Source organism: Homalodisca vitripennis, chromosome 6 (genome assembly GCF_021130785.1).
Source record: "Homalodisca vitripennis isolate AUS2020 chromosome 6, UT_GWSS_2.1, whole genome shotgun sequence".
Taxonomy (NCBI): Eukaryota; Metazoa; Arthropoda; class Insecta; order Hemiptera; family Cicadellidae; genus Homalodisca; species Homalodisca vitripennis.
The window spans coordinates 155,559,399-155,587,372 of record NC_060212.1 but is presented as its reverse complement, the minus strand read 5'-3'; the positions used below and the strand labels follow the sequence as shown (position 1 = coordinate 155,587,372).

General features: G+C 38.8%; 1 protein-coding gene across 6 annotated transcripts in view; it reads left to right on the top strand.

Moving 5' to 3' along the window:
• LOC124365038 (LIM domain transcription factor LMO4.1) overlaps positions 1-27,974 on the top strand; it is a 388,133-nt gene that overhangs the window by 283,585 nt on the left and 76,574 nt on the right. For 5 of the 6 annotated variants that reach the window (XM_046820931.1, XM_046820934.1, XM_046820929.1 and 2 more), the window contains one exon: positions 6,873-7,324. In XM_046820931.1, coding sequence (XP_046676887.1) covers positions 6,900-7,324 — 425 coding nt within the window. In that variant the 5' untranslated portion in view covers positions 6,873-6,899. Of the gene's footprint in view, positions 1-6,870; positions 7,325-27,974 lie in introns of all 6 variants that reach the window. The other variant, XM_046820930.1, reaches the window with a different exon arrangement.

Below are 27,974 nucleotides of genomic sequence, written 5' to 3'. Positions count from 1 at the left end.
CAAGAACACTGATGTCGTACGGACTTACACCATGAAGATTGATCCCATAACAATACTGTACTTAACATACTTTTACGACTTTATTTTTGGACGTAGAATTGCGTGAAATGTCTCATGATAATACGGTAAAGACGCACTCAAACGCTTTTGATATTTTCTTGGGAAATTATATACTTTTTTAAATACTGTAGCATGAAGTATTAAACATTTTGAGAGTAACCAATAAAATATTGAAAAACGGATAAACTCGGTTGGATGGGTATTCATTATGTCATTAAAACGAAAAAACATAAATCCACGATTAAGAGTGCAAATGTGTTTGGGCTGTAACATTCTTCATATGGAAATAAAATCGAGATGGCCGATAATACAGACGGCTCTTAAACTTTAATTTCCATCGTGTTATAGAGAGCGCCATGACATTGCTTGGAAACAGTTACATACTGCCTTATGGATTCATTTATTTGTGCAAAATATAAATTCTGTAGAAAGATGTGGGTGTCTGTACACAATGGTTGAAGTGTATTCATTTTAGCTCGGAAAAATTAATACCGTTACAATTTTATAATATAAAATACTATTTAAAATGTTGTATATTTCTGCCTAGTGCGGCATATCAAAGATGGAAATTTCTAACTTGAAATTGAAAATTATAATTAATCTGTCTGCAAAACTTTGCTAAATATTAGCTATACTTTTTACTCAATGAAGAAATACAAAAAATGGGAATCTTTGTAAAGGTATAAAATCTATTGTGCACTTTTTTGTTTTATTGTAGAAGGTGGTGAAGTTAGATTGTTAGAGCTTGACGAGCACCCTAAGATCATATTTCGTAAATTAAACTTTATTCGTTAAGAGTATCTTCTTCAATGTAATAGGTTATAGGGCTCGAAAAACTATTACAATCCAAAGTTTGATGTATACTTTTTCTTAATTTTCAAAATATAACCAGATTTAGTAATACCTGAAATGGACACAATATTTACAACTCAATTATGATACTTTCAGAATGCTTTTAGTAAAATATTCAAAGTTCTTTTTAAATTATAAAATGTAGCTGGCATTAAATGTAAAGCACTTTGTATAAGATATTTTTCACGTATAGTAATTTACAATCAGTCAAAATTTAATTGAAGTATTGAAATTTAAGATTAAACGTTAATAGTCATATTAATGTTTTTAATTTACTAACCCTCCTTGAGTAATAAATGAAGTTGTGTAATAAAAGTTACTTATTGGTCTTAATAAATGGTTTCTACTGTAACTTTCTGTTTATTGTAACGTTTTTAGCACTGCTAATTCTCCCTGTATAACCTAATTATTTAGGCACAGCGTATATTTTAAATGTTCTAAAGGCGTTAACTTGTTAATTGATTGGTCTTTGACAGACGTAACAGCAGTGACTTCGTAATTATAGATGAATGTCTGGAGTGAAATAAATAGTGAGATAAATTATTTAAAGGTCTGACTCACAACGTATAGTAAGTATAAACCTTAAGAATCGTTAACATTACGACACGTCTCCATGTTGTTTGTAATGTCTTCTTCACGTGATGCTTGGAAAGTTGAAGATACAGGATCTTCAGATGGAAAATAGTTGCAGACCGAGCTTTCCTATTTTCCCAGGAAGTCCTCAAAATACTTCCGCGCGCTGAACCACAAAGAAGTAGGTCCTGCTGATGTTCCGGTAGAGTTGACGACACTTTGCGATACTCTCGGTCTCGGTTGGTGCAGCGGTGTGGAGCGGCAGTACAGCATTACCATGGCCCATCAGCGTCCACTTAGCGATTTGTCATGCTGTTTTGCTGCCGCCGCTAGTATGCGGTTAACGTTGATTCGATACTTTCGGTTGTCGATTTATCTATTCGATACCACCTGCCAACCCGCGTCGATGCCATTGAAGTATCGGAAGGAGGAAAGTATCGAAAACTGGTATCGGAAGAAAAGCAATCGTTTTGGGTCTTTGTGCCGTAAAATCGGGTCATATTTCCTCGGTATTATCGCCTGATATCGAAACTAACAACCGGGAGAAAAGCAAAGACCCTTTTTTCTCGTTACTGTTTTGGTAGTCAATAACCAATTTGGTTTTGCATAGAAAATTTTCCTTCCCCGTAGGAACGTTTCATATACATGTTACCTGCCTCCAAAAAAGAACAAACGTTAATTTCGTTAATTGTGAAAGTTTTTAGATTATCTGATTTCTAAAAATTAACACGAGAAGATCGTTATTAGTTAAGTACTTGGTACGAAAATTTTTCTATATTTTCTGTCTTCACGAAAGGTATCTAACGCGGCTGTAAATAAAACAGACGTTGTGTGGTTCTCGTTTTGATATACGAGTGTGTATTATTAGTTCAGTGGACCTAAAACACACTGAAACTTTATCCTGAAATGCGTATTCTTAACGAAATATCTGTTATATTAATTTAAACAAACTCTCCAATAATATAAATTTTTTTTATTTTTTGAGGCCTTTCGTACTCAATGAGTACATCTTCGGACTCACACAACTGAATAACAGTAATAATAACAATAGTAACATAAACAATTTTGTACTAAATAAAAACATATGTCATTAAAATTACAAAGAGGTAATATTCTATGACAGCACAGTATGTTATATGTATATATAAAAATAAAGTTTATATTTAGTTAAATCAAATAAAGCAACGGTGAATTTTTAAAAATTTGATTTAACTAAATATAAACTTTATTTTTATATATACATATAACATACTGTGCTGTCATAGAATATTACCTCTTTGTATTTTTAATGACATATGTTTTTATTTAGTACAAAATTGTTTATGTTACTATTGTTATTATTACTGTTATTCAGTTGTGTGAGTCCGAAGATGTACTCATTGAGTACGAAAGGCCTCACAAAAATAAAAAACTTTATATTATTGGAGAGTTTGTTTAAATTAATATATCATTTCCAATAAGACAAGAGCTTCAAGAATGAAATATTTGCAACAAAATACTTTTTCGAAATGCATTGTAACGTTATTTTATGCCAAATATGATATGCCCGTATACATGGCTATAATTTCCATTTCTAAATTGTCATTATAGTCACACATTTGAGGTGATGTCTAAATTTTTTCACATTTTAATCGTTTAAACATATTTTTATTGACTGAGCGTTCCAGATCCTACCACTTGTAGGGCTGGAATTTCTGTCCGTCTATCTGTTTGTTTATTCGCACGATATATAGAATACGAACTGACACAGTAGACTTGAAATTTACCAAATAAGATTAATTTCTCTGTGAAGAACACAGAGTTCGATGATGATGCTTGTCACTCCATGAGATTTAGCTGAGCGTAAGCAAAGATTTTACACTAATAGGTCGTGTGACGACGAGCATGGCCAATATTGTAATTTTGTTGGCAACGAGAAATAGCAGAATAAACAAATTTGTAAACAGGCTAAGGAGCAACATATTGACACACACCTAGCAATTCTTCGTAAAAGTAACAATAACAGAGTGGATAGTCAATGTTACAAGTCTCTTGCGTTGTAGTACCCTCTCTACATCACCAGGACTTTTATTATTTAAATACTTGTATTATTTATGAAATGACGTTTGCAATACAATTATTACTAATACTGTAATCAAGAATTATTATAACGTATTATGAAACGTGATTCGATCATTATAAATGTGGATGAATCATGTAGCATATAAGTATATCGTATCACAGTAGGCTGACACAATTTCTCTTTTTCACTGCCGGGGATGTGAAGAATTCTTTTCTGTTTGATATTCGTCTGTTTATCTGTCCCCAGGTCATCTCGAGACTGAAATGTGCTATAGATTCGAAATTTAGCATGCGAAGCCTGTTAGCCATGTACACGACATGGGGTGTAGGTTTGTACCTACTAGGTGAGAATCCCACTTTCCAACATTTCTGAACCACTTGACGAGTGTACCGCCCACATCCGATTTCGGCATGTATCGACAATATTTCCGATACTTGGGTAGTTAGTATCGATAGTGGTAACAGCACTAGAAGAGCGGCCTGCCTGACTCCCTGCACCTGCCGCGCGACCAGCACCAGACCCTGTCAGTCCACCTGCGCCCGTGGGGCTATGCAACACGCACGCACGCTCATATCTCCGTCCTGTCTACTTCTAAACACGGGCTACCACTTTTTTCTCTGTAATTATACTCTCCGGCCGGTTGTAGACGTTTCGTTACGTACAACACCAACCTTGATGGAGGAGCTCTTCCGATCGAGAGTATCGACCTCCAAACTGTATTTATACTTGTGCCAACTAAAGAATCAATTAAATAATGTGATTTCTTCCACTATAAATAATTATTGTGTTATTTTCTGTAAAATAAATACACAATTATCCAATAATTTTAAACTTATTTGACAAGGCCTTTCGACATTTATGATTCTATTGTCAGTCGTGAATTCAAACAATGAAAAAATGAAATGAAATGAAAAATGCCTTTATTTACAGAGGCGAAGTTAGGACTTAAAAGTCCTCTCTGCCACTTAATCTCCAAACAAAACAAAAAAAGTAAAATATAATCATACCTATTACAACATTGTAACTGACACTTAAACTAAATCACTTTAATAATTAATTACATATTGGATGTAACATAATAATGTATATATATATATATAAATTATAATACAAATTAACCATTTAGATTAAACTCTAAACAATTGGAAACATATAAATATTATTAAAATTTAAGACAATTATCAGCAGTATAGTGAATATTATAATTAATATACGTATAAAAAATGGGTCAAGAAGAATTTAAGAACTCAGCGCTCATGAAATATTATACAATACAAAATTTAAGGATAAAATATAATAACTACACAATGATTTTGGACCGATTCACATTTCTTTTAAAATGTAATTAAATTCGTTTTAACCCAAACTTTTATACGTAACTTATATTAATTATAATATTTACTATACCGGTACTGCTGATAATTGTTTCAAAAATGTAGTAATATTTAGATATTTCAATTGTTTAAATTCACACCTGACGATGGCATCTTGGATGTCGAAAGGGCTTGAAAAACAAATTTAAAACTATTGGAGGATTGTGTGTTTTTACTGAAATTTATTTGTTTTCCAATAAGAAGGGCTTCACTTTCAATGAAATACTTTGGTTGTTTTCATTTCGGCTTAAGTAAACGCGTCTAAAGATGGGGAAGGAAATGTTCATTCAATAAAAACATCGGTACCAGTATGTTTAACAATGTGCAACAATTTTTATCCAAAGTCTTTTCAACGGTTATTGAGCCATTGTTTGATAACTTATTGTTTCATCACATATAGGCCAAGAAACTCACTTGTACTGATGAGCGTATTAGTTACTGTATGTCCGCCTTTACAATTCATAGACATAACTGAAATAAGTGAAAATGGAAGCAGTAAAGTTGACGGAACAATGCTGTCGGCGAACAATGGCTTTGTTGCACATCTAACTGGCGGGGAGCGAACAAGGTGCACAAAGTTAGAGCCGTATCGGAATCTGCGATGCAAATTGATATTTACAGTTGCAAAACTGTAGTGCTGAAAATCGTGAGGCCTAAATGCATGCTAATGTCGGTTTTTCTCCCGCCGACTCCCGCACAGAAGCGAGCAGAAAGGGGCGGTATAATCCTACTCAATTGCGAAAAGACGTTGTAATGGTTCGATTCTGGCTGCACGCCAGTTTCTTTAAGCAAACATTTATTGGATGTAAGCCGAGAAATTGTAATGTAATCGGTCGGCACTGTCGGGCAGTGTGTAATATTGTAATTGTTCGTAATTAGAAACGATCAAGTGACGACTGTTGGCTATTCTGTATTGACTAATAGCCCTAGGTGCTTATTAATGTTGATGAGATGGTTGCATGTTTGTTGGCCTTGTTTTACTTCAAGCATCGGTTATTGCTATATCGAGCTACCGCGCAACGTTGTTAGAAATATTACCAGATACACTCACCAGCTTTCAATGGTAAATTCATAAATTTTACCAGATACATTACACAATTTTACCACGTACGTTCTACATAATTTCCAGTTACATTCATCAGACACATTATCCAACCTCAGCAGATAAAATTCGCCAATTTGTTCAGCTATTACAAGGCTGTACGCATCTTTGTAGTTAGTACTGTACATTATTTGTAACTCTCAGTGGTAGGAAGTGTAGTGCCATTGCTACAATCTGACACAGCAAATATCTTTGTGTTCCTTTTATTCCCTTATTCTTAACTTTTTGAGTGTTTTACGGTTTAATAGTACTTATGTCTCCTAGATAAAGACGATCATTTTCTTAAATCGTACGTAACGTTGCACATGATTCAGCGTGATTCTACGTTCCTCAGCTGCACTTTGCTCTCAATTACTCATTTGTAATACAGATTCTACTTTGATGATATTTTTCTTTCCGTTCAATCCTATTCGTATGTCATTATAAGGTTTTAATTATATGTTATATGAGTAACACTGTTACCGCGAGTTAGTGTGTGTGTCTTTGTTGACTTTCGACGGCTTACCTTTACATTAGGACAAGCATTTTTCAGGACAGTGTATTATTCACAAGTGAGGTTTCTTGTTTTCAACCGATTCTTATAGTTTTCTTTCTTTTGGGGCGATGAATTTTCCACTTTCGCCATTTTTCATGTACATTATACAAAAACTGTATCCGCTAAATGGAGTTTTTAATTTTGATTCCTCACAACTATCTTCTCTGCAGTCGCTATTTGTAACCGTTCAAGATTGGTTTATATACACGAATATCAATAACTTTTGTTGTGGTTCCACTCAAACAAGTAGTAGTAATATACTGTATCGTATATTTTTGTCACTCCTGTGCTAATCACACACGTTGTGTGTTCCAGATAGTCAAGCTGGCCGCCACGACGACGATGAACCCCCACTACCACCCCTACACGGAGCTGAGCTCTCCGCACTCGCCCCCACCGGACAACAGCAGCTACCACGGTGGTCAGAGCAACGGTCACGGCCACGTGCTACCCCACCCGGCCCACCACGAGCACCACCACCCCCACCCCGCCTTCCAGCCGCCCCACCATCCGCTCCACCACCATCACCACCACCACATGAACAACAACAACAACAATAACAACAACAACAACCAGAACTGTGGCAGTGTGAAGGTGTGCGCGGGCTGTGGCGGCAAGATCGTGGAGAGGTTTCTACTTCACGCCCTGGACAGATACTGGCACAACAGCTGCCTCAAGTGTTCCTGCTGTGGAGCCCTGCTAGCGGACCTAGGCACCTCCTGCTTCACCAAGGCCAACATGATCCTCTGCAAGGCGGACTACATCAGGTAACTTTGCACGCAGGCATCCTGTCAATGTTTAGTTCAGAGCGATGATTGATGTTCGCTTGGACCATAAAAGCATTAAATTAGAAAAATATTTGTTTAATCTCAGCATTACAAACTTAAATCACTTGGAAATTCTTAAGGGCTATTGCTAAAACCTTATTCAGCCTCAAAGATAGCTCCTCTATTTACGAAAGTTACATTTTGCTGACTCGGTACCTTTATAATTTCGACTTGAAACCTACCCATTAATCAGTACCTAATATATACCAAAGAATTATATTTTATGCTTTTCTGAATCACGAGTTCTAACGCATCCAAATCAGCGTCATGGTGGCTCGATACATGCGGTATTTGGAGTTTAAACCTACACAACTAGTAGCATGTAATATTTACCAATATGTAGCAAGTTTCACAATTTCTAACCCTGGTAAACAAGAAATTCATTTCTGTCAGAGCCGGTAAAATTGAATGCTCTATAACTTCTGTTCCTGGTATAAATGTTATTACATCACAACAAATTACGTACTAATTATTGGTCATGACTTTAGTCTACGTAACAAAGGTACCTTAGATCATTGATTATAATTACATTGTAAACATTATATACATGTTCTTGGCTGGCTACATGCGAATAATAATGTTTAAACACATTAACTTAAAACTTCAAGTTTTAAATCAGTCGTAAATTTTAAACTGTTTTACTCAATCCAAACGAAAAAGTTTCACTGATCCCTTTCTATTCAAGGGTCAGCGTAATTTTTCCAATATATAAATTTCAATTTATAGCCATTAAAAATTTGCACATATACTTTTACATTTTTCACTGAATGTATTAGATATATTTGTTTTGTTCACTATGTTAGTTTAAGCCTTTTATTTGTAACGAGTTATTTCATAAGTTCAAATAAACAAAATTAATTGTTATATATCACTAGAGGGTCACACATTTTTGCAATACTAATTTTTAGTTTTTGCCAGGCATTTCAAAATGTTATTACAAATTAATTACCTCCTAAAATTCGTAATGGTCCAAGAAAGCATTATTTTTAAACAGTAATCCCAAAAAGGAAACAATTTACTAACGTCTGAATTGATTTGAAGAGGGCCATTCCCGCGCGCGATAAGCACAGCGCCTCAGCCCGTAGTAAACCGTGGGTCATGAATTGAATCCCGTCGCCGAACGGGCCAATAAACCGGGCGGGAGAAGTAAAAGACATGACCTACAATTGTGATTGGCAGCGCAGCCGGAATCTGGACCAATCAGTGTTATACGGTTAAATGCGAAGCGGTAAAATCGCTATTCAAATATTGCTTTGTTACGTCTGATTCATGCAGAGACGTCGTGGGGAGGGAGGGAGTGGTCGGGGGGCGGGGGTGAAACTCGATTTGACGTCGTGACATCTACAATCAGAAGCACTTGGCAGGGTTTACCTGCATTAGCGATCGGCCAAACAGTCGACACATTTTCGCTCCGGGTGATCCGCTCTCGGTTCGTTAGGGCAGAGTTCGGTTCTCCCGGAGACGGGAAAGTGTATTCTCGTAGTGTTTGTCGGCCCGGGAAACAGGATTTTCTATTAGACTGATTGACTGACTGCCGGGAGACGTGAGACGTGCAGTGGCTTAGCCTAGATCACTCGGCAGGGTGACGAAGGGGGATAAGGTGGCTACTGTACGTCTGGTTCAAAGGAAAAGGAATATGAAAATGCCTATTAAAGCATTAACAGGCATGCAGGCATGATGCTTTCTTCAAAATAAATACAATGCAGTATTTTTAAAGCTGGTTTCAACAATTAAATGTTAATATATTACAACTGTATCAGTGGATTGTTCCTACTTTGTTGTAAATGTTAATATTAAAAAAGTTAACATCCTATAATACGTTAATATGTAAATAGAAATTTAAGTTAATACATGCGAAACGAAAATAATGCGATTACTATTAGTGTATTACTTTTTAATCTTCAGATATTATCTTTAACAGAAAGTTGTAACAAACTCTGTTATTTTGGTCACAGACTTACTACATAGAAGATACAAACCTGTCAATAATGACAGTTAGAAATCAAAATATCGTTCAGTCAGTAACCACATCTACGTGGACTACTATCCTCGTGATGTCCGCTGATGATGTGGTTACAGGACAAATCTTCCGTAGAAACATTAGCAAAGTGTTACGAAGAGCCACAAGTAACACGAGGTGTAAAGTGTTGGACGAGTCTATCAGTCCTGACCACACTACACATCGTTAGTCAGTAACCACAACTACGTGGACTACTATCCTACTGATGTCCGCTGATGATGTGGTTGCAGGGAATATCTTCAGTAGAGACATTAGCAAAGTGTTACGAAGAGCCACAAGTAACACGTGGTGTAAAGTGTTGGACGAGTCTATCAGTCCTGACCACATTACACATCGTCAGTCAGTAACCACAACTACGTGGACTACTATCCTCCTGATGTCCGCTGATGATGTGGTTGCAGGGAATATCTTCAGTAGAGACATTAGCAAAGTGTTATGAAGAGCCACAAGTAAAAAAGTAAAGTAAAGAATGTCTTATTTTACCAGGCGAAGTTAGGGCTAAGAAGCCCTCTCTAACACTTAACCTGGGGACCAACGGCTTAAAGGTGACTTCCGAACCACCACCAATGGCCGGGCAGGCGGGCCGCTTGCAAGGACAGGATCGCTCAGCGGTCACCTGTCCAAGCAGCAGCCACGCTCGGCGTTGCTTGATCTGGTTATCTTGCGATAACCGCCGTACCCACTACACTGCGCCATTGGCAGTACACGAGGTGTAAAGTGTTGGACGAGTCTATCAGTCCTGATCTCATTACACATCGTTAGTCAGTAACCACAACTACGTGGACTACTATCCTCCTGATGTCCGCTGATGATGTGGTTGCAGGGAATATCTTCAGTAGAGACATTAGCAAAGTGTTACGAAGAGCCACAAGTAACACGAGGTGTAAAGTGTTGGACGAGTCTATCAGTCCTGACCACATTACACATCGTTAGTCAGTAACCACAACTACGTGGATTACTATCCTCCTGATGTCCGCTGATGATGTGGTTGCAGGGAATATCTTCAGTAGAGACATTAGCAAAGTGTTACGAAGAGCCACAAGTAACACGAGGTGTAAATTGTTGGACGAGTCTATCAGTCCTGACCACATTACACATCGTTAGTCAGTAACCACAACTACGTGGACTACTATCCTCCTGATGTCCGCTGATGATGTGGTTGCAGGGAATATCTTCAGTAGAGACATTAGCAAAGTGTTACAAAAAGCCACAAGTAACACGAGGTGTAAAGTGTTGGACGAGTCTATCAGTCCTGACCACACTACACATCGTCAGTCAGTAACCACAACTACGTGGACTACTATCCTCCTGATGTCCGCTGATGATGTGGTTGCAGGGAATATCTTCAGTAGAGACATTAGCAAAGTGTTACGAGGAGCCACAAGTAACACGAGGTGTAAAGTGTTGGACGAGTCTATCAGTCCTGACCACACTACACATCGTCAGTCAGTAACCACAACTACGTGGACTACTATCCTCCTGATGTCCGCTGATGATGTGGTTGCAGGGAATATCTTCAGTAGAGACATTAGCAAAGTGTTACGAAGAGCCACAAGTAACACGAGGTGTAAAGTGTTGGACGAGTCTATCAGTCCTGACCACACTACACATCGTCAGTCAGTAACCACAACTACGTGGACTACTATCCTCCTGATGTCCGCTGATGATGTGGTTGCAGGGAATATCTTCAGTAGAGACATTAGCAAAGTGTTACGAAGAGCCACAAGTAACACGAGGTGTAAAGTGTTGGACGAGTCTATCAGTCCTGACCACACTACACATCGTTAGTCAGTAACCACAACTACGTGGACTACTATCCTACTGATGTCCGCTGATGATGTGGTTGCAGGGAATATCTTCAGTAGAGACATTAGCAAAGTGTTACGAAGAGCCACAAGTAACACGAGGTGTAAAGTGTTGGACGAGTCTATCAGTCCTGACCACACTACACATCGTTAGTCAGTAACCACAACTACGTGGACTACTATCCTCCTGATGTCCGCTGATGATGTGGTTGCAGGGAATATCTTCAGTAGAGACATTAGCAAAGTGTTACGAAGAAGCCACAAGTAACACGAGGTGTAAAGTGTTGGACGAGTCTATCAGTCCTGACCACACTACACATCGTCAGTCAGTAACCACAACTACGTGGACTACCCGGTGTTCGCTACATTATTAGTGGCGTTCTGCTAACGTTGTTTTACTCCCCTCTACCACGGTATTTACTTGTTAACAACTGGCCCCATAATGACGGCTAGCTGAATAGTTAAAGGCTCTGTACGGACAAACCGTTAACAGCCTGTTTGATGGTGTATCTGGAGAAGTATTCGTATTATTGCCAACAAGAACTCGACATTAGTCGTAGGCTGAGCATTCCTTCAAGAGTATTTCGTTAAAGAAACAATTATTTAAAGTAATCTATTTTAATGAGTTTATGGGATTCCCCTTTTATAAATTTATCAGATCCATTGGCTAGTAGTGGTTGTGTGTAAGTACTACATCTTCTGAGAAGTTGGAGTTATTTCTGTTATGGAGTGGTGCGACAGCGAAATTTAGTATATCATATACAGCTGCCATTTTAAAGTTCATACTTGTATCCAATTTCAGTACATTCATATGTTGCTCAATGTATGAATGGTCGCTGAAACTTCTATAATATGGAAAACATCGGTGAATTTGTATCAGAGGCCCTCCATAGTGAAATCCCATACAAACACAATATGTACATGAATATACGACGTGTGCTCGAGTCTTATCTGGGTCAAATCTATAAAGAGACGGGTTTGTAAACGGTCGCCTAGACATGGCATTCCGAAATAAAACCCTAATGTCCTTCTAATTTTACACGAGGAATTCTCTAAAGTTTGATCAATGCCCTTTGCATGCAAATGACGCACGTGCAACTACCGGCACTACAGCCAAGTAGAGCATGCACAGTGTCAGGGATGAATCGTGGAAGACGACATTATTGCCGATGACACGTACGCCTGTATATTTTATTGGGCCTATCAGAGATAAAGAACGCTGCCGGGGTTGAGGGCCGATGGGCGGGGGTCGGGGGTTGCGGGCCTGCACGCGAGCTTTGCGTGGCAATAATTGCAACCCTCCTGTCATCGTAACTCGGGGCGAGTTCAACCCTCCGCTATAATTTACACAAATAATGTCCCGGATACGGACAACATGTATGAATAAGTGAGACGCGGGCAAATGTTAAAGACGAAAAACAATGGTTGCTCGTACCGTGTATATTGTTGTGCGCGGGCCATTACACCAAATTGTAGGGGAACGGTTCTACCATAGAAGGTTACCGCCACGACACGAACCCAACCCTTCGCTATGGGTTTGCCTTCGATTTATCGCAATGTTTAAACTGTAAATCTCAGATCTGGTAGTGAAAAATTGATTCGTTTTGTTGCTTACTGATTCATACCAAATTGTTTAACAGCCTGTGTTAATTTTTTTTTTTTTCAAGTTAGTCTGCTAAGAGACTGGCATACAACCAAACAGAACAGAGGTTTTTTTCAGCCCTGAGTAATAGGCTTCGCTAACGCTCTACCAAATTCCGTGGGTGTGCATGAATAAACACGATCTTGCGTTTGTAGAAATGAAGTTTTTAGTGTAAAGTCAAAAGCTCAATTATTAAGATTTTCACTAATTATTATTCGATGACTTTACCCAACCATATCGACAAAAATATGTCTAAGTTTGGGCTGGAAGTAATGGACGAGATATGCGATATTGGCTTATCAACAGCATAATCTCAAAGTTGCAAAAAACGGCCCGTGCCCAAAGGCATTTATCTGCATTTATACTTAAAATGTAATTTTTCATAATTGAAGGTCGGTGGTACTGCTGATTCTTGAGGATCAGGATTTGCATTCCAGTCAGTACATTCATCATTTACACTTTGGTCGCTCAATGCCCTTGCCTTCCTAACTCTGAAACTGATTCCAAACTTCTTTGTGCCTGCTGTATTTGTTGGGTGTCGACTGCAGTAAGAAGCGTTACAGAACTGGAACTTCCCAAGCGGGTTACGTCTGCAGCAGAGACACCGGCAAACTGGCAAACACGAGCCCTTCAGCGATCCGAACTCTGGCCGGGACTTAGCGTAACTCTGACAAACTCGTTGTGGGCGCAAGCCACGCCAGAACCTAGTTAGCGGCCTTTGAAGCCGGTGCCAGGGCCAGTGATAAAACACAAGATTAGCCCGAGGTGCAGAACTTGCCGGCCAGCAGAGAGCGGCCTGCCCTGTCTCGGACTACAAAGGCACGTCAAACTGTAATCTCCACTTTGTACAACAAATCGTATTACAGGTGCGGAGTTATCGTAAATAATAAACCTCTAGGCCTCTTAATCAACCCCCGCCCCTCTCCCCGCATTGCTTAACTACACCTTCATGCTAATTTTATCGTCTGTTAACGGCCCTCGTCTATTCTTACGGGCTAGCGTGAATTATGTCTTACTCTGCTTTTTACCGCATCCGCCACTCTGTCAGAGGATCCTCGTGGATTAAGGACAAGAACTTATTGCTCTTCTCCTTTGATTCTTATTTTGTAAATTTAAAAATAATGTACAATATTTGTCATTGACAAATGCGTTTTAATCACGTTATTCACGAGCCGCTTACTATGATATAATTAATGTATCTTGTAATTTCATAAACTGTCCATCTAAATTAAAATACTTAAATTTTGACATTGACTTCCATGTCATGATCAATAGATGAGATACCAAAACGCCTTTATCAAAATTAGGAAGCGCCGCCAAGAGGGCGCAAGGTGTAAAGGAAGCGCCGGGGGCGCGCGCCGCGACTGAATATTGAATTACGACAATCGGCATTTAACAGCGCTGGTGCGGGACACGGGCCGCTTCGCTATTCAAATACGTGCAAATGGAGATTAACATAATTACCGTCCCGGGAACAAAAATGCCGCCAGATGCCGATCGCTCGGGCCAGACGCGCCGAGAGGCAAACTTAATTTCCTCCGGTAATTTGAAGAATAAAACTCAAAGGTGTTCTCGCTGCTGAACCAAATTAAATTACGGAATGTAGAAGCTGTAACTTGGCTTGATTCCAATTAAGGCAAAAGTAAATGTTTTACTTCTTGCCTCTAAACAATTTTCTTTCATTAACCGGCGGTCGTTGTGAATTAACTGCAACCGTTGTTCCACATTGCCTACTATCTTCACCTGCCCTCCCGCGCTTTATCGCGTAATCCACCCGAGTCACTCATCAGCTGTTTCAGAATTAACAACAACCGTTGTTCCACATTGCCTGCTTGCTATCTTCACCTGCCCTCCCGCGCTTTATCGCGTAATCCACCCGAGTCACTCATCAGCTGTTTCAGAATTAACTGCAACCGTTGTTCCACATTGCCTACTATCTTCACCTGCCCTCCCGCGCTTTATCGCGTAATCCACCCGAGTCACTCATCAGCTGTTTCAGAATTAACAACAACCGTTGTTCCACATTGCCTGCTTGCTATCTTCACCTGCCCTCCCGCGCTTTATCGCGTAATCCACCCGAGTCCACAACCACAACCGTTGTTCCACATTGCCTGTATCTTCATATACCTTTCCGCGCTTTAACGCATAATCTAGACAACATCTGATTGATTATATTTCTTTTCTTATTATTATTTTATTGTAAAATTAACCCTGTACTAAAGTATAGGAAATCCATAATGGATGTGTTTCACAAATTAGGTTGTAAACATGAATGACAGGAAGATTGGCAGAGTTAGTGTAAGATACTTTACCGCAGAGGTTGTGTAAGATGAGGCCGACAAGCACAATCGCGGAGTGGTGACAAAGTGGCTGAAGTAGGAGTGGCTCGGCCGGCATAATGAATAGGGAAGTGAGGCCACTTTGTCACTCGCCGTCGAGTGTCGTTGTGACGAGTTTAAATAGTCGCAGATACAGCGCTCTACGTCTTCATCTGCTTCCTTCAGGCATAGTTAGGTTATGTTGCTGTGGAGCCATAAGGATGTAGCCAGAAATATGTATCACGCTGTAGCTGGGGAGGGGAAGGGTGGAGTCGCGATGTCCTCTTCTGGGAGCTGTTCAGGTTGAATGCATATTTTATACAATAATTGCAGTAAAACGCGTTTCCATATCATTGATTAAAAATCAACTCTTTATTATGTTAGCTGGAGTTGTTATTAACTTCATTTCTTTTCGTAATGATTTTGTTCTTCCATTAAGTTCTTTATTTACTGCAAAAAGGATTCCTTTCTTTTCATCCATCGAGTGAGATAGGCAGAGTTCAGAAACTAACTTTTGTTACGTCTTTGTCCGCGAGTATTGTTTACCTCTGGTAAAATCTATTATTCTAAGTGTAGTAAGATTCATTATTGATTTGATCATAATCACAAAGGAATAAGATTTAATGTAGATTATTTACCAGTGAAATTAAAATTATACTATATCAGAAAATCTGTATTATTAATATATTTCTAAATATTAAATTTTTCTAATTTCATCTAGCTGAAATATAATGTATTTTGTGAACACTAACGGGAGGAAAACTTGGACACACATCTTACTTAACTACGACCTTGCGTGGAACTTTTCTATGTGCTTGCAAAGTATAACTAAAGGAAGCAAACTGAACGTTCACTGTTCTTCAATTGCTGTAATTGATGTTCGATACTAAATAACATTTTATTGGAACACTTACTCGTACAAGCCCTCGACCTTTTTCCAGCTTGTAAGGCAACAGCTGCATGCACATGGACATAGAAGTGAAATGAACAATCGGTAGCGGAGGGCGAGAGGCTAGCTGCCGCAGATAGATGTGCTGTAATGTGGACGGTTTTATGCATGAATCTCGTCACATTCGATGGTTTTATGCATGAATCTCGTCACATTCGATGGTTTTATGCATGAATCTCGTCACATTCGATGGTTTTATGCATAAATGTCGTCACATTCGATGGTTTTATGCATGAATCTTCACATTCGATGGTTTTATGCATGAATCTCGTCACATTCGATGGTTTTATGCATGAATCTCGTCACATTCGATGTTTTCCATTCGTAATTGGAAATTTTAGGATTTAAATTCATCTTTGGCAGTTGTACGTTAGTGAGGAACCTTGTGAATACCAATTGCCTCCTTAGATCTACCGTGGTTTTATAATACTTTAAGGTGTTTCTAAAATAATTTATTTATTAATGAGAGAAGTTGTCAAATAATCCACGGTCAACTTTAAACAAAGAAACATTCGTATTAACTACTATGGAATCCTTCATTAAATGAACTCGATTTGAAATCCGTAAAATAGTTACGACAAATTTATAATTTTTATTTGTTACGTTTATTACATTTTATGACTGCATGGTAGTTTCTTTCTGTAACTAAACATATAAAACAATATAATTACAATTTAAGGAAGTATCGGGATAATGTAATGCATTAAGCTTTGATGTCCGTTTTAGTTACGTCATCACATGTATTTTTCTACCTAGATTCATGAAAATATAGAAAAAAGTTTAAAAGATATTGAAATATTTTTAATATTACTTGACGAATAACACTATCTAAATTGAATACATACATTTTTATATATATATACAATAATATAATATAACAATAATATACGTAATATATATTACAATGTATATATATATATATATATATATATATATATATATATATATATATTTAAAACATTTCAATGCCATTTAAAGTTTTTCCAATATTTTCATGAATTAGGTAGAAAAATACATGTGATCTTGATGACGTAACCAAAACGGGACACGAAAGCTTAATTTCCTAATAAAGCATTACGTCATTATCCAGATAATTTCCTAAATTGTAATAAAATTGTTTTATCTGTTTAGTTACAGAGTATATAGGAATATATATACATATATATGTATATGCATACGATATATATATATATACATTGTGTATATATATAATTTTTTTTCTTAACAAGTCATCTATATACGTTATTAAAATGATTAAGTTTGTTGAATTTAAAGAAATATACTATTTATTTTGTTTTCGTCGCTGGAAATTCTTATAGTGGTTTACAACGACTAACATTTTTTATTACAGAATTTTTCCTATTTGGCCATGCTTAAGGATAAAATTGTCACTTCGTTCAACAAATTCATAATTTTGCCGCCGTAGTAAATGATCGTTTTCGATTAATTGCAATAATGCATTGCTAATCTGTTGTCATTTTTATATTTTTGACTCCTGAACCGAGCTCACCTTACTTGTAATACCAGAAAAGCCGTCGACAACAGTAAGGAGAGTTTCTCTCGCGATGAGAGAGAGAGAGAGAGAGTTATCAGCAAGGCGCGGGTGCGAAGTGGAGTCGTTGTTAGCCCACACAAATTGGAATAGTTTTGTCGGATGTGAGACGGGGTGGGCCGGCGGGCCGGGCGGGGACGTTTACCGATACCTCAACAAATTGGGCTCATCTCGTTATGCGCGTGCCACACCGCACAGCGCACCTCTGGATCATTACGCGAGGCCGCTGCGGCGCGCGGGATATTAGGCCAATACGAGACTCATCCAGCCAGGTGCTTTGATGAGACAAAGGACGGCTGCCGCCGGCGACAATCGTTATTTTATTCGGATTTTCCGGTTTACACAAGTAAGCGATTCGTTTTCCGCCCGACTCTTTTGTGCTTTGTTAAACACGCGGCGACTGTAGCCAGCGCGAGCTACTGTCGGTATTTCTTTCAGTTCCCGATCGCTTCAGAACTTTGCGAGTTGTCGCGCCACTGAGACTTCATTCCGTGTTTTTAGCGTTGGAATGGTAACGAGCGCATTCCACGTTTTAATATTGTTTTGTATGTCATATTTGAGATAAAATAATTCGGTTAGTATTAATGTAATACGCAATGTAATTAATCAAGCGAGTGTATTTAAAACAATTCAAATTTCATTCTTTTAACCAGTATATACGTGAGCTGGCTATAACCGTAAGATTTCTCCTTAAGAACAATGTTAAACTTCTGGCAATTTTACGTCGTTATTGTTTATTGGAGAGTTTGTTATGCGGTATGTCTCATTTAAAGATATAATTAGTAAGAATCCAATAACTTTTAATTAGTTCTTGTATACTTTAACAATAAAGTACTAGAAAAAAATTAAAAGGCGTTATTTATTCAACATGAAATATCTCAAATAAGTAATTATTCTACGACTAAACATAAGGCCGTAAAGGTTCGTGAGGTTTAACATTGTCCAGTACAGTCGGCCCTAACTAAAAAGATTTTAAACTTTAATAGTGGAAAGGATTACAATATTGTAAAGAATATTTTCACATTGTTATTTCTGTTTTAAAAATCACACGCGTTGATTCATACAACAACGCAGCATCTGCCAAAACGATATTAACAATTACAATTCTTCCACATCATTAATTGTTCGATTTCCTAATACCGGTCAGGTGTTGGCAAGGTACCGACACATATTCTGTCGTTAGTTAACACTGGAACACTGGTATTTGCATAGGAAGTGAGGGGGTGGTGGCGGCGGCAGGAAGTGGCCGTCGCATGTTGTCGATCTCCTCGGCCAGGGCCGGGATCGATCCCGCGGCCGAGAGAACTCTAGGCGATAAGAACGGGAGGCGCGAAACTGTTCCCGTGACTAGCTGCCGTCACACCGGCGCTTAGTAAACAAATCCCTCGAGAATTGCCCATATTTCCTAAGTGTCAGTCACTTCACTTGCTTCCAACAACGCACCAGTCCGAAGCGCCTGTAGGCTTCCTCGACACATAAAAATGGTCTTCATGAAGGTTGATTGGCGAGGGTTAGCCTTTGTGGGCACCAAAATTAATTGTACACAGTATTTAAATTTATATTTATTAATCTCATCTGCTATTGACCAATTAAAGAATGGCTCTTCCCAAAGAACGTTCAAAGATGGCACTTTAAGGGATTCCACAATCATTTATTAATTATGTATTGACGGAATACAACATTTTTAATGCGCAAGGTATCTTTCAGACACAGTAAAAAAGGTAATAATCTTCAACTTACTTTCAAACACATGTTGTACTACCCTCAATGTATCTCCAACTGTAAACTTGAATTTAGTCAGTTTTGCAGTAGATGGCATTTTGTTTTAGCCAAATAATATTGATAAAAAGGTTTGTGGTTTTATGACCAACCATCTTGTCGATTACTGCAATTGTGCCCAGATAATACTTTAAAAGGGACTAACATCCATGTATAAATTTATTGACGAACAATAACATTTTTAATGGGCAACGTACTTTCAGATAAGATAAAAAAGGGTAATCATCTTTAACTTACTTTCCAACGGATGATGTACTATAAATATGATGTACTGTAAATTTGAATTTAGTTAGTTCTGAAGTGGATAGCATTATGCTTTAGCCAAATAACATTGATAAATAAAGACGTTGGTGGTTTTAAGATCAAGTCGATTACTGCAATTGTGTCCAGCCTTTGTTTCAGTATCCAAGTTGAACTCAGATGTGGGCTTGTACACCGCGAACGCAGAAGGGAAGGGAGACGGGACTAATATCGTCACCAGATGAACGTCACTCAACGATTTGATTGTCTTGAGGAAATATGATTTTGTCGAAGTCGACTGACAGTTCGTCTCTGCTTTTTATGCTGCTGCCTCACAAATTTTGTTTCCTTGCCGAAGTGAAGGTAGATAGTGTTGGGAGGTTTTTATAGTCACCGTAACGTTAATTGAAACATAGGGAATGTGGGCTTGATAATTAGGTCAACTATTTTCATTAACACAATTGGAAAAGTATAAATTTGGCCAAATTTCTGAAGATTTTGGATGTGCTTTTTAATGATTCATGTATATTCAAAATATATAGGATATTCTCTAAGGGATCTTTTATTTTCCTGAAGTTTCCACCTTTACTTCTTCCCCACTGATTGGAATTGTTTGAAAGCAGATGACGGACTGCGGCGTTAACCAGTTGGAACAATGTAATAGAGAGGAGATGGCGAGGTAATGGGCCGTAGTTTCCTATGGTCATTCATTGGTCCTAATTTTACATTTTTGTCCAAGTTTGTTCTAATTTAAGAAATGGTTTTAGCAAAGTGAACCAGTGGCGTGAATATGAGGATAGATTAAATGTAAAAATGACATCATAGTGCATGTATGTAACGTGCAGCGTTTCCACCTTTACTTCTTCCCCACTCATTAGGATTGTTTGAAGGCAGACGACGGACTGCGGCGTTACCAGTTGGAACAATGTAATAGAGAGGAGATGGCGAGGTAATGGGCCGTAGTTTCCTATGGTCATTCATTGGTCCTAATTTTACATTATTGTCCAAGTTTGTTCTAATTGAAGAAATGGTTTTAGCAAAGTGAATCAGTGGCGTGTATATGAGGATAGATTAAATGTAAAAATGACATCATAGTGCATGTATGTAACGTGCAGCGTTTCCACCTTTACTTCTTCCCCACTCATTAGGATTGTTTGAAGGCAGATGACGGACTGCGGCGTTACCAGTTGGAACAATGTAATAGAGAGGAGATGGCGAGGTAATGGGCCGTAGTTTATTGTATTTGTTTACTATAAACCAACGGCGGAAGGTTGTTAGCGAACCCGCAATAAAGTTATATGCCAATTATTGCCGACCTGGTACCTGGCCGTAATGAGCACTTTCTCCCCCTCCTCTCACCAACCCCCTCCCCCCGCAACACAACGCCGCTCCTTTAATTTTACGATCCCCCCACTAACTAGTCGTGATTTCATTTTCTTAATCGGCCGCCTTGTTTTGTAAGTGCTTTGTTTAATGTGATCAGCCCGTAGATAGCGCGTCGTTCGGCGGGAGAAGGCCAGCATTGGAAACGGCATTGTTGGATTCTACGTGTTAGTATCTTCCAGCACTTTGTTTTTTGTACATGCTTCTAATGTATCTCAATTAAATTTACAATAAGTCTGTGATAAATTATATGCTTAAGACTCATTAAGGTAATTTAAGGAAGTTTATTTTATTTTCAAAATGTCACTTGTCCATGTCGTCTGCATATGTTATGAACGAATGAAACTCAAACAAAATGCTCAACAAATTCCTATTCCATCATTTGATTTTTTTATGTGAGTAAGTTGTTAGCTAATTATGTAGTTGTATATTAAAATGTATCACGTACAATATCCTAGAAATACTACCGTACTACGATCTTACTATTATTTCTCGTATCAGAATAACAAAGTGTAATACATGTTATTCTGTCGGTTTGTATTTTATGGAATTCTTCAAAGTATAACATCGATTGAAAATCACCATTGCTTCTTGGGGCTGGAACCAAGAATATAGGCTGTTAAATCAGAACGGATTTAAATTTAAATGCGTTTGAGGTACTGGTGTTTTTAAATCGAAGGAAGTAAAGTGTTAGGTATATTTATGTTAGTTTTAAATTGAAGTCGAGTGTTTTTTAATGTTACTAATTTAACGCGTTCGTCAATAATTTTTAGTTGTAAAATTGTTAACAAGATATTAATTGTTAACTAAAGGTCTATAATTTTACGATTATATGGATCTTGTTTATTTACACCAGTGTTGTTTGTTACTATTATTTTCTCGGCTGGTGTACATATTGGTGCTAATTTTACATATTATCAGCAAGTACATTCTGTCAATTGATAGATCTAAAATTTAATTATTTTTTATCGATTTACCATTGACATTTCTACATGTAGCGATTGTGGAGAACCCTTTCAAAGTATCGTATGATATCGCTATTCTAAATGTTGTTGAACTCCGTTTCTTTATTTCATATTAGATTGCTTCGATATTTTGGTCCACATTTATAATTTAATATAATTTTGAAAATCGTTCTTATCATAATTAAACTTATTATATTGTCCAGAATATATCACATATCCCAGGTGTAGTGTGTAATACGTCCGGTGATCTATTTAGACCCGTCGTTTCTTGTGCTCGCCCAAAGAAAGTCTTCGGCTATAATGTGATGTTTGGTACTTCAGCGCGTGTAACGGCTTTATGTTTCCTGGTCTGACGCGGAATAACCTCTAGTTTTATCGCGTCTAACACTAAGTATTTGTACAATATACTATCGAATGTCGTAGTAACCGAGGTCGATGTGTCGCAGACATATGGTCCTGGCAGTCGACGCTATCTGACCCCGAACTGGCCTACTTCTTCGCGCTTTTTTACGATCCTGACCCCCGAGTCCCAATTTTTACCTCGGTACTCACATGAATTCCTGCCGGCAAGGCCGTAAACTACGAGGAGGAATGTGGCCCGTATTGGGCCCGTATTTCTTCTGTACAGTTTACGACCTCTACTGTACATATTTAGGTCGTGTTTTCTTGTATTACCGTTTGTAACCGGCATTGTTCACCAGTAATTAATGTTCCAACCATTGTAACTGTTATATGTGAGTGCCATACGAATGTTGTTAGTAATTAGGTTGTAAATCGACAAGAAATACGAGGAATCCGTTCAAGACATCGCTTAGTTGATTTCCATAGAGACAAGAGGCTTAATTTGCAAATCGTCTTCAAGAAACACGTACCCAGATTGAACTTGAAATTTTTTATTTGTACAGTGAACAGTTGTATAATGCATGTTTGACTAGGAGACTCAATAGTTAAACATATATTGATTGTTTTCAAAGTTTTTCTGTTCAATCCCACGCCGAAAAATTGCTATCACAATTAAAATCTTGGGCTCCCTTTGGAGAGCTAAATTATATTAGAGCAAACATGTGCGATCAAACAATGGCCAATGTTCTGTTTTGGCCTAACATAATTTGGCTCACCACAACGAGGCTGAAATATTTTAAGATTGCAATTATGATAGTAATGTTTCGCCGTGTTTTGAACCGGAAAATAATTAGTTATAACACCGCTCGAGTTTGCCTAAAATTAAGATAACATGCGTTGAATAATCAAACGTAAATATATTTGGCCGAGCCCCATCTTGCAGAAGTTAAATGGCATTGTTGCTGTATTATTGTTCCTTGTTAACTAATGTCACAGGAAATTGATTGCCCCGCCAACTAATTGCCGTGCGCCGAATCTAGAATCGCACGGCGAGATTAGATCATAAGTGTATATTTAGAGGATCATTAGTGTCTCAGAGGTCTGGTCGCGGCGGGGCCGACTGCGAAACGACAGGAAATCGAGAGAAGCGACCGAATAATTAGGCGTCTGAGACGGTAAGAGACACATGCTCCTCATTAGGCACATACCGCACACGCTGTGCAGCGCGCATCTCCGACCACATTTAATTAGCGCGTTAATAAGTTAGGTTAATTAATAGAGACTATAGGGTTGTAGCCCCGCGGCCACCCCCCCCCGACCCCCCGCTCTATCCTCCCTTATCATTTATTATATAATAAGCTCCGATCAATTAGCTGTGGGAAAAGCAATTTCGGCGCGTAAACAGTGGCCGCCGGCTTTACCTATGTTGACGTTAGCCAAGGAGGGAAAACTGCCGATATCCGTAATGGTGTTTTCCTTTGTGCTAGTTGTCACTTTGAGGGGTGGCCAAATTAATTGAAAACACACCGTATCCGCTGGGCCCGTCGTCAGCAGCGTGTTGTCGCCGTGTCTTCCGCGGCCGTTGACTGCAAATAGAAACACGTGTAAATTTGTAACAAAATAATACCTAATATAAAATTAACTATCAACATTCGCTGTGTTTTAATAAAAATTTGATTTTACCAAATACGTTATATATAACATTAAAACAATTTTAGCGGCTGAAGATTGTAGGAGCGGGCACGATGGGAAAATATTAAATCGAAATAATGTGAACAGAAGATTTTTTAATGATACGACCTAGAATGAAATCGTTCCATAGAAGTTGAGCCGGAGAAGAGACAGAGAATGGAAAGTTTCGCGCCAATCAGCGAGATGATCGGATCCTAACCTCGTCACTCTAACACCACTTTCGTTCGCAAAGTCAATCAAATTCCGGACATGAAAGCGTGATTGGCGCGGCCAACGCTTGATTGGGGCACCGCAAGGCGACGGGACGGGACGGGGCGGCCGGGTGTTGATTAAATTCTCGTCTCGCATTTTGGAAAAACGGTAATCCTTTTGGCGTGTTTGAGGGAACACCGGCGTCCAATCACTCTGCCGGCCGTTTGATCTCTGACTTGTCTTTGCTTCTTAATTAGTGGACAATTAACCTGTTTTTGACACGTCCTGTGTAACACCCTTCTGACCCTTTGGTCCCGTCCTCTCGCGCCCTAACCGGGTTAAGACCTCGGGTCAGGCGATTTGACTGGTAATCTGTCAAAAGCCTGCGATCTCCCGCGGGCCACTGGCTAAGTCAATTTGACGTCAAAGTTGTTGGCTCGGACACGTTACGTTAACTTGTTTGTAAAACCTAACTCTGCATCTCCGTAATATCAAAAAAAAAGACTGACGTTATTCTCCTAAATGTTAATATAACTTCAAAATACTTCAGTTTTTATATTACTTATAGATCAAGCATCTTATTTTATTCCCGAACATTTCTAATTTCACAATGTTTTCGACTTGGGAAAAAAGTTTTATCATACCGTATACTATTTTTAGTTGTTTGTATAAAGAGCCAATGTGAACACTTTAATTGGTGACATTTAACACCCGGAAATATTTCATTTGAGTTGCAATGTTTTGTACGTTATTTTCTGCCTTCTATATTCGGTATTTGATGGTATTTCTCGTACGCTCAAACTGTAGACACTATGTTATAATTTTCTAATTCCCCTACTAAATCCACCCGAGATGTAAAGGCTGCTCCAGGAAAGTCGCAACCCGCTAACCACAGTACGAAAGCCCTTTACGAACCGACCGGCAACGAACGGTCTTTTGGGGAGCAAAAGTTGTTAGAATAAAGTAAACACGCTAAACGATTGTTTGTCCGCCTTTGATATGGCAAATCGCTTTAAGTAAACACGGACTAAATTGATGGTCCGTACAGCGGGCGAGAAAAGGAGATGTAATAAGGCGTCTTCAAACACAGCACTGTCGGAGCGGCTTAAATGAGGGGATCGGGGGTGGGTCGAGGGGCGGGAGGGGGGCAATCAAGTGCCCGTTCTCACTGTTTGCCTCGTTTGAGGGATTTCCATATGAAGACGGGCGGGGCGAGGAGGGGGGGGCGGCGCACACTTCACAAACTACCGATTTTGATTTATTTTTGCGGCGTGATGTTTGTGGGCAAATATTGAAGGGGCTTTGAGGCGCCAAAGACGATTACGTTGAATGGTGAGAAAAACCGAACGGAACGCTGTGGCAAGCGTCGCTCCTCAGACCGTTATCTGCCGAGTCAGGCGCGATCTCTTGATAATTGGCAGCCAGTACAGGGTGTTACGTGGAACCGATAAATTGGCGTGGCTTTGGTCAATGTAATATCGCATTTCCCTGTACAAGGAATTCGCTTTTTCAGTCGATCGCGAATGTCTGTATTCAAATTCTTATAATTTCTGTACCGTTACGTTCTTTCAATTTATGCTGCCTGTTAACAAATTATAATTTTCTTTGACATTGCATAATGTGATCTAAATAAGTTTCTTTCAGTATTCAAAATATCCTTAGAATCGTGCGCTTTTATATCAGTTGTACTGTGATCCCCTTTCAGTGGTACATTCATTATTTGCAACAGACTACCAAGGAGCGTCAGTATTAACTACGGGAGATCTCTACCCGTGACTCCCTGGGTCCGCCTGCTCTCCAGGCTTTGACATTGTAAAGTTCCTTACATATTTGGTGACATAGTTTATGATTTGTGTTGTGCACAAATGAAATGCATCATGGGACAAGGAGATTAAAGTTCAACGTATCAATGTGATTCATAACCACCCAATAACCCATCCCAATCAACCTAACTTAACCCATAAAGAGATTTTAACATTATGCATGTAATGTATGTTTGTGCTATCTTCAAATAAAAATGAACATAATCGTTTAGAAAAGGTATTTTTATAAATTGACTTGACGTTTTTCCCACTTTAGTACATTCATCCCATAATCAGGCTTCAGTATATGGATAAAACTGCAATACTATTAAATTTTACAATTAGGCATACTTTGTTTAATTTCGTGGGTTAAGGGATGAGGATCTTTCAAGACTCCAATGATAGCAAGTAACAGAACTATGCCTTTTGAATTGGGATTAAAGATTTTGCATAAGCTACCTATACTGGCAGTGGAAGTAGAGTTTATGGGAGAGAATTTCAAGATGTTCACCATCAGTACAGCAAGTGCTGAACTTAGTCACATTTGAAATTCAGGGGCTATGGAAAGGGTTAAGGAAGGCAAAGGGTTGATATCCTTTAATATCGCCCTTTCTATATCCTTCTGAACTATTTGTATCTAGGCTATGACTCAGGGCTACTATTGTTTTACGAGGTTCTTCCAGACCACTGCACGATCCTTACGCTGAGGAGTGGCATCGGTAGAACCCCTGAAGAATTAATTATCCTAAAGTGATCCTGAGAGCTATGTAGGCCCTACACCAATGGCGCAGTGTAGCGGGTACAGGGGTTATCGCAAGATACCTAATCAAGGAAAGTCGAGCGTGGCTGCTGGTTGGATGGTTGACCGCTGCGGTTCTGCTCTTGCAAGCAGCTCGCCTGCCCGGCCGTTGGTGGTGGTTCGGAAGTGACCTTAAAACCGTTAGTCCCCATGTTAATTGTTGGGAGAGGGCTCATTAGTCCAAACTCAGCCTGGTAAAATAAGGCGTTCCTTGACTCTTTAAACGAGCCAAATTTCGCAGTTATGATATCATTTCGTTAAAATAGGTTTTTATTATTAATTTCTCGTACTCGTATCGCACGGTGGTCAATATAAACAATACTCGTACCTAAAACGTATTGGTAAGTGGGCATTTCTCAGTTCGTCTTAAATAGGGTGAATGAAAATTCAAGGAAACGATAAAGTGAGGAGTAGGCCCGTATCGATCTACCGGTAAGTGTGTAGGAAAGGTAAGTGCATGGCGGTAGTGTTGCATGCGGGCTAACACATAAATTACACTTATCTCGACACCGCGGCCACGGCGCATTCATTCTATTTCACTTACATTACCCGGATTAAATTAATGTTCGCGATTTAACTAATTACCTAATTCCACTCACTACCACCCCCCTCCCTCAGTCACCACACGGAGTCTGTATGGGGTACGGAGTGTCCGCGTCACGGGTATAACAGTAGTGCTTCACTTGTAACCATAGTCACCAGTTTCGATGGTTCCGATGTTAATGTAGTAGTATCATTTAACAAACCAAGACCAAATCAAATATTGTAGACTATTAGTCAGAATTTCAGTTGTGTGGTGAAGGATCGTTACCTATAATTTTGGTTGCCAGATGTAGTTAAGCTTGTAGCAAAGTTTTTTGTGCGTGTTTTTGCGTGGCATTGTGGGTTTTACAAGGGAGGTGGGTATAACCTCGAAACGCAATGGTTTTTGTGCCATATGATGGCCACAAGAAAAGACAGTCTGTTAGTATTAATAATGACAGTTAATCTTATCAGTATTTAGAGTGAGTCAGACAATCTATATTTAGGATAAGTAATGCAATTTCAGTATTATTGTGACAGTCATGTTATTAGTATTTGGAATTGCAATCCGATTAACAACAATTTTAT